Source organism: Pempheris klunzingeri, chromosome 3, assembly GCF_042242105.1.
Source record: "Pempheris klunzingeri isolate RE-2024b chromosome 3, fPemKlu1.hap1, whole genome shotgun sequence".
Classification (NCBI taxonomy): Eukaryota; Metazoa; Chordata; class Actinopteri; order Acropomatiformes; family Pempheridae; genus Pempheris; species Pempheris klunzingeri.
Window position 1 is genome coordinate 793573 of NC_092014.1, and position 8016 is coordinate 801588.

The window sequence follows — 8016 nt, forward strand, 5'->3', positions numbered from 1 at the left end:
GGACGCAGCAGACAGTCGTATTGATTACGACGGAGACAACAGAAGACATGTCTGTACTGTAGGTGAAGCAGAGCCACAAGCGTCATCATCCCACAACCTTGCACCCACCTGCTCCAACAGGTCGGCTCACGTCAGCCGTGCCACTCTTAATAATTACAGTGTGAAGCACTGTTGACTCTCTGCCTCAGACACAGGTGAACATGTTGCAGCTACAGAAACACAGGAGCTCATTCTGGCTGCGACTGTTTCTCTTCTTTGGTTAAACAAACAAGCGACACATAATAAGGGAAGTGAGAAACCATCTTACCAGCCTGTGATGTTGGTGGAGAACTCTTCTCATTCCCGTTTCCCATTCTGTGGAAGTAAAGAGGGAACACTGCTCGTCACATAGTCTGCTAGTCCGTGCTGATGACAGGACGGAGTTCATATTAACTTCAGGGTTTGTGTCAGTGGGAAGAATGAAGTCAAACCTCAGTTATTTCCTCCTCTTTTAATCTCGTCTGCTGCTCAGATTTGCATTTGGTCACATGAGACACCAGGAAGTGATTCTGCTTCCTGTTAACGCCCCTTTTACTCATCAGACTCAGTGTGACCACCTCTTTTCTACCCACAGAGGAGCTTTTTTCTTCTCTTTAATATAATAAAACAATTAACAATGCATTTGAAAATGGTAACACATTAAACACTGTTGCTGATGAGCAGCAGCACTACACTGTCAGAGATGAAGATCTACAGTCACTCTTGGTGTTTCTATCCCTCCACTGCAGCTCAACAAGGAAAGCAAACAGGGAACGTCATATGAATCAAACCTGTTTCAGGTCGAATGCATCCAGCTGGCAGACGAGGCCACAGAAGAGAGGAAAAGTGACTCACAGAGAACAATGATGAACGATAACACGACTCCTCTGCTCCGCTGTGTCTTTCCTGATGAATGTCTTTGTTTAGACGCCGCCGCAGAAAGACTTTAAAACAGGTCCGAACGTGTGTGTGTTAGTTAGTGTGTGTGTGTGTGTGTGTGTTAGTTAGTGTGTGTGTGTGTGTGTGTGTGTGTCTGTGTGTTAGTTAGTGTGTGTGTGTGTGTGTGTGTGTGTGTGTGTATGTTAGTTAGTGTGTGTGTGTGTGTGTGTGTTTGTTAGTGTGTGTGTGTGTGTGTGTTTGTTAGTGTGTGTGTGTGTGTGTGTGTGTGTGTGTGTTTGTTAGTGTGTGTGTGTGTGTGTATGTTAGTTAGTGTGTGTGTGTGTGTGTGTTTGTTAGTGTGTGTGTGTGTGTGTGTTTGTTAATGTGTGTGTGTGTGTGTGTGTGTGTGTGTGTGTGTGTTTGTTAGTGTGTGTGTGTGTGTGTGTGTTTGTTAGTGTGTGTGTGTGTCTCTGTTTGTGTGTATGTGTGTGTGTGTGTGTTGGTTAGTGTGTGTGTGTGTCTCTGTTTGTGTGTATGTGTGTGTGTGTGTGTTGGTTAGTGTGTGTGTGTGTGTGTGTGTGTGTGTGTGTGTCTCTGTGTGTGTGTGTGTGTGTGTGTGTTCTGTAACTGGACTCCAGCAGGATGAGCTCCTCTGGACCAGCAGCTCTATTCTTAGAGTCTTTGTTGAGCTGCCGTCCGGCTGACGACATGTGGAAGGTCAAACGTGAGTGTTTCCACTGCATGCCTGCTTTTCCTCCTTAACTCGCTCAGAGACGCTTTGAATCCACGATGTGATCGACTGTTTCGCACCGACGTCGTTATGATCTCATGAATGTGGCTCCTCGCTGACGACGGCCGGATCCTTCCATCCTCTAACATCTGAACCATGTTTCACTGCTTCGCTCTCATTGGCTGTTTCTTTAAGGTGCTTTCTGTTTTTCTTTGAGTTCACAGAGTTTTAGGTTTGACTCGTGAACCAGATCAGGATTTCACTGGACAGACTTGACACGATGTTAGAAAACAAAGAGCTGAAAACGTCTTTCTGATGAGTCCTGTTCTACATGTTGGTTTGTTCTGCTGCAGCTCCGGCTGTTTTTCCCCTGGAGACGAGGTACCGGCCCATTTTGGAGGTAACCGTTCCGCTGCAGCATCAAACGGAGTGAATCAGTTTAATGTGAAGATAAACTAATAAACTAATCGAAGTCACTGGATGCTACTTGTGTTCTATTTATTTTAACATCACCATCATTCACATCATCAGATGATCATCAGAGGTCTTTCACCTCCGTGTGACGGCTGAAACAGGTGTGGCTGCTCTTCCTGTCTCCTCTATGACAACTTCCTGTCTCAGAGCTTGGTTCCCCCAGACCCCATGTCCCAGTTCCACCTGCGCAGAGGTTCCCCTGAGGACGAGTTTCCCGACCTGTGCAGGAACGCCACCTGGATGGGACGGATCCTCACGCCGGCCATGTACCGCCGACAGTTCCACCGCTGCACCCACAGCGGGGTCATCTTCGACGACGTCATCCGCCCGGGCCTCGAGGAGCCAGGTGATGTCAGCGTGATGTCAGCATGATGTCAGATGACAATGTGATGTCAGGGTGACATCAGTGTGATGTCAGCGTGACGTCAGCGTGACATCAGGTGATGTCAGCGTGATGTCAGTGTGACATCAGGGTGATGTCATGGTGACGTCAGGTGATGTCAGGGTGATGTCAGGTGACATCAGCGTGATGTGTGATGGCTGTCAGAGATCTAGAGTGAGATTAAAATCTGGATTAATGATAACAGGAAGTCTTGGACACTGAAAGAGTAATTAGTTTGAAAACAGAAACTTAAGATATCTTCAAGTATTTTGTTGAAAATTTTAGGTTGCAGAGGAAAAATCTTCATTTTTGTTTTCCTTTCTCAGCCAGAAAGAACAAACATTAATGGTGGAAGCGTTATTCAGTGTTATTCTCTGTATTTAGAGTTCAGGTTTACAGACGGCTTCAGTGAACGGGATGTCAGTCTGTTAACGTCTCCATCGGTCTCTGGTGTTTGTGTCTGAAGGTGACTGGGGGGGTCCCGTATCTGTGGGGTGTGTGGCGGGCGACGCCCAGTCCTACATCCTGTTCTGTGACTTTTTTGACCGAGTCATCGAGGCGCATCACGGACACAAGATCACCAGCCAGACGCCAGAGAGCGACTTCAACTACGACAACTTAAAGGTAGCTGGTCCGACCACACACACACTATAGACCTCCACTACACACTGACACACTGACTAACTAACACACACACACACTATAGACCTCCACTACACACTGACACACTGACTAACTAACACACACACACTATAGACCTCCACTACACACTGACACACTGACTAACTAACACACACACACTATAGACCTCCACTACACACTAACACACTGACTAACACACACACACACTATAGACCTCCACTACACACTGACACACTGACTAACTAGCACACACACACACACTATAGACCTCCACTACACACTAACACACTGACTAACACACACACACACACACTATAGACCTCCACTACACACTGACACACTGACTAACACACACACACACTATAGACCTCCACTACACACTAACACACTGACTAACACACACACACACACACACACTATAGACCTCCACTACACACTAACACACTGACTAACACACACACACACTATAGACCTCCACTACACACTAACACACTGACTAACACACACACACACACACACACTATAGACCTCCACTACACACTGACACACTGACTAACTAGCACACACACACACACTATAGACCTCCACTACACACTAACACACTGACTAACACACACACACACTATAGACCTCCACTACACACTGACACACTGACTAACTAACACACACACACACTATAGACCTCCACTACACACTAACACACTGACTAACTAACACACACACACTATAGACCTCCACTACACACTGACACACTGACTAACTAACACACACACACACTATAGACCTCCACTACACACTGACACACTGACTAACTAGCACACACACACACACACACTATAGACCTCCACTACACACTAACACACTGACTAACACACACACACACTATAGACCTCCACTACACACTGACACACTGACTAACTAACACACACACACACTATAGACCTCCACTACACACTAACACACTGACTAACTAACACACACACACACACTATAGACCTCCACTACACACTGACACACTGACTAACTAGCACACACACACACACACTATAGACCTCCACTACACACTGACACACTGACTAACTAGCACACACACACACACTATAGACCTCCACTACACACTGACACACTGACTAACTAACACACACACACTATAGACCTCCACTACACACTGACACACTGACTAACTAGCACACACACACTATAGACCTCCACTACACACTGACACACTGACTAACTAACACACACACACTATAGACCTCCACTACACACTGACACACTGACTAACTAGCACACACACACTATAGACCTCCACTACACACTGACACACTGACTAACTAACACACACACACTATAGACCTCCACTACACACTGACACACTGACTAACTAGCACACACACACTATAGACCTCCACTACACACTGACACACTGACTAACTAACACACACACACTATAGACCTCCACTACACACTGACACACTGACTAACTAGCACACACACACACACACACACACTATAGACCTCCACTACACACTGACACACTGACTAACTAGCACACACACACACACACTATAGACCTCCACTACACACTAACACACTGACTAACTAGCACACACACACACTATAGACCTCCACTACACACTGACACACTGACTAACTAGTTATTTAACCCCTTGGTGACCAGCTGGCTGATATGGTGTGTGTGTATGTGCAGGGGGGGGGTGACCTGGACAGGTCATACGTCGTGCGCTGTGAGGTGAGTGTTGTTCGAGCCGTTGAAGACTTCTGCTTCCCAACACACTGCAGTCGAGGAGAGCGCAGACAGCTCCTCACGCTGGCCGGGAGAGGTACTGCAGCACAACAGTGTGACAGTGGCTTCATAGTAAACTGTTAACCTGCTGAGGTTCTCTCTCCTCTTGGTTCTCAGCTTTGCGGCGGCTGCAGGACGACGAGCTGCCGGGTCGACTCCTCCTGCTGGAGGAGCTCCACCAGGAGCAGCAGGGAGGGATGAGCCTGAACCCCCCGACGTCCACGCAGCTCCGTACTGGCGTCGCTCGGGACTGGCCCGACGCCAGGGCGGTCTGGTCAGTCTGCAACAGCCTGATTTCTCCCCATGAGTGTTGACCAACTGTCAACCTGTCATTGGGGAAACGATAACAGTGGACGAGTGTCAAGGAGGTTAAAATGGCCGACATTTACGTAGAGTTAGCTCACTTTTAACTTTTAACTTTAATTTTAGACTCGTTCTTTGGCTCTTCAGTTAGAGAGACCCAACGATCCATGAATTCTCAAAAAAAAAAACCCACATGGGTAAAAAACAGGCAATAATGTGGAGGAAAACTCCCCTTTAACAGGAAGAAACCTCGGACAGCAGCCGGCTCAGAGGGGGCGGCACTTTTTACAATTAGCTCACTAGCTTGCAAACTTGCAGTTTGCGCACAGGCAGGTCAAGTTATGTGCCCCCATCTGTCCTGTAGATCAGCGGAAATCGGCCTTCGCTGTTGTTTTGGTATGAGGACACGTGGCCCCCACACTCCGTGTCCGGGGAAGACAAAAGCCCAACGATGTAACTGGAAGCTGGGAGATTCAGATCCTCGTGCAGGATGTCACACCTGCCCGGCGTTTCAGGGGGAATAGAAGAGAAAGATTTCAGGCTGCTTTCTTTGATAAGCGTCTCATCGGGTAATGTCCCATGATTCTTTGCTGCAGGGTGAGTGAAGATGGCAGCCTGGTGGTCTGGGTCAACATGGACGACCACCTCAGACTCGTGTCCACACGAGACGACGCCAACTTGGCCGAGGCCTTTAAATGCATCTGCGTCAACCTGCAGAAGGTCAGTCGTTGGTCCGATCCTCGGCCAGGAGACTTTCTGCATGTCTTTTACTCTGAATATGGCGTCTCTACCTTTTATAAGAGCTTGTTTACAGGTTATGAGTTAGTTAAGCCTGTTAAAAGTAAGTTAAGCTGCCTCATCCAGATGTTCATACTTGGGTCAAAATACATTATAGAACTCATTCTACACATAAATACACTCATATTCTGATCTAATTAGCTTGTTGCAGATGCACTGATATTGTGGCCTGTGTCATAAAGACTGGTTATGTTAACATAGTTCATATCTTATAGTCGTTCTTGGACCTTCTAAAGGACTCTAAAGGAGAACTTCCCCTCCCCCGCAGAGAAAAGGACTTTCTGACGTCTGGACGAATAAAACTTTATTTCTAGGGCATTAGATATTTAATTGGATAAAAACAGACGTCCTAAAAATGAGGTCAACATGCATTTGGAAGGCAGAACTGGCAGAAATATGAGCAGACTGTAATTCAGAATATAAGATTCAGAATTCTGTTTTCATGAGTGTATAAGCACCTGAAAATAAGAATCATTGCTTCAGATCTACACAGGGAGCGAGTCCATGTCGCAGCGCCATGTCAAGGACATTCATGTCTCATTTGAAACGGGTTTCAAAATCCTTCAGAGGCTCTGATGGCCGTCGCTGTGTGTCTGCAGCTGGAGGAGCTCTACAGGGAGCTCAGACACCCGTTCATCTGGAAGCAGCAGCTCGGATGGGTGACGAGCTCTCCGGCCGACGTGGGGACGGGTCTGAGGGTGGGAGTCCACCTGAAGCTGCAGCACCTCCCCAAGCACAAACGGCTGCAGGACGTCCTGAAGAGGCTGAGGATCGGCATGGAGCGAGCAGGTAGAGAGGACACACCTGTGGGGGTTTAGGTCTCAGCTCACGTCCAGGACTTCATTCTGCATGAACTATCACGCTTTTAGGAAATACGATGGTGTGTCTATTAAAACTAAGCCGTGGTGCAGATCTAATGAGCGAGGAGATCGTTTACTGGATGACATCATGGCGTCTACATCCTTCTTATATCTGGACTTCACTCTTACTCCTGTTGCCTCCTGAACCATGAAGACACTCCATCTCTTTTTAACTCTTTGTTGACTGTAAATGTGAAGTCGTTTGTCTTATTTTTTTATTTTTCTGTCCGTTTGTTTCTCTTTAATCTAAAGTCCACTGGCCTCTTCATTTAAGTGCCTTTAAAAAACTAAATCCAGCAGCTTAAAGGTTTGGTGTCTCTTCAGGAAGTCCAAAAAGCTCCACTTGCCTCTTTATCTCCCAGAATCCCCGGCGCTGTATCGCGTGAGCAACGTGGCGACCTTTGGCCTGAGCGAGGTGGCGCTGACCCAGCTGGTGGTGGACGGGGTCAGACTGCTCGTCGCCATGGAGAAGAGGCTGGAGGACGGCCGAGACGTGGACGAGCTGGTTCCTGCGCAGAAGTAGATCTGGATGATGATTGGCTGGAGAACAGAGGAGAAAAGACGGGCCGACCAATCAGATAGAAGCTTTTAACCCCCCCTGTTGATAACCCGGAGTCTGGTGTGTGTTTTCTACCTTTGGACTAAAACATACAGTCTCATGAAACTAAATAAACTAACTATTTTACAAGTGAAACCAACGGGATCGTTGATAACTTGCTGAATTGATTGTATCACCATTAAATAGTGTTTTTACCGCCATCTTTGGAGTCATCTGTGTCTGTAATAAGAACGTGACAAAGCCTCCTGTCCTCCCTCCTCCAAACAGGGACAGTTATATCTAATGAAAGGGAAAGCTGGCCACCTGGGTTTGATCGCACAGACTTTGGCCGATCTAAAAGAAGGAGGCGAGTGCTGCAGGTCAGAGAGGAGCTGCTGATGATGCTGGTGTGTGATGAAACATGTCACATGGTTATGAAGGGTTAGTCAGCCGCTACTGTGCACGTGTTCTGGATCTGATTTGAACACAGATGAGGTTTGAATCTTCAGGTTGTTTGTGATCCACCGTGTGAAACAGCAGTCGGGAACAAAGAGAAGAGACGGTTTGACTCCACCACATAGTGAC

At 47.2% G+C, this 8016-nt stretch overlaps 1 protein-coding gene across 1 annotated transcript; it reads left to right on the forward strand.

Moving 5' to 3' along the window:
• The first annotated feature begins 1600 nt into the window (after nt 1-1600).
• LOC139199278 (creatine kinase B-type) lies at nt 1601-7581 on the forward strand. Its single transcript, XM_070828326.1, has 9 exons — nt 1601-1621; nt 1981-2027; nt 2249-2447; nt 2950-3107; nt 4837-4969; nt 5050-5206; nt 5832-5955; nt 6633-6822; nt 7256-7581. The coding sequence occupies exons 1-9, from the start codon at nt 1606-1608 to the stop codon at nt 7414-7416; spliced, it is 1185 nt and encodes a 394-aa protein (XP_070684427.1). The 5' UTR covers nt 1601-1605; the 3' UTR covers nt 7417-7581.
• Nucleotides 7582-8016: the final 435 nt, after the last annotated feature.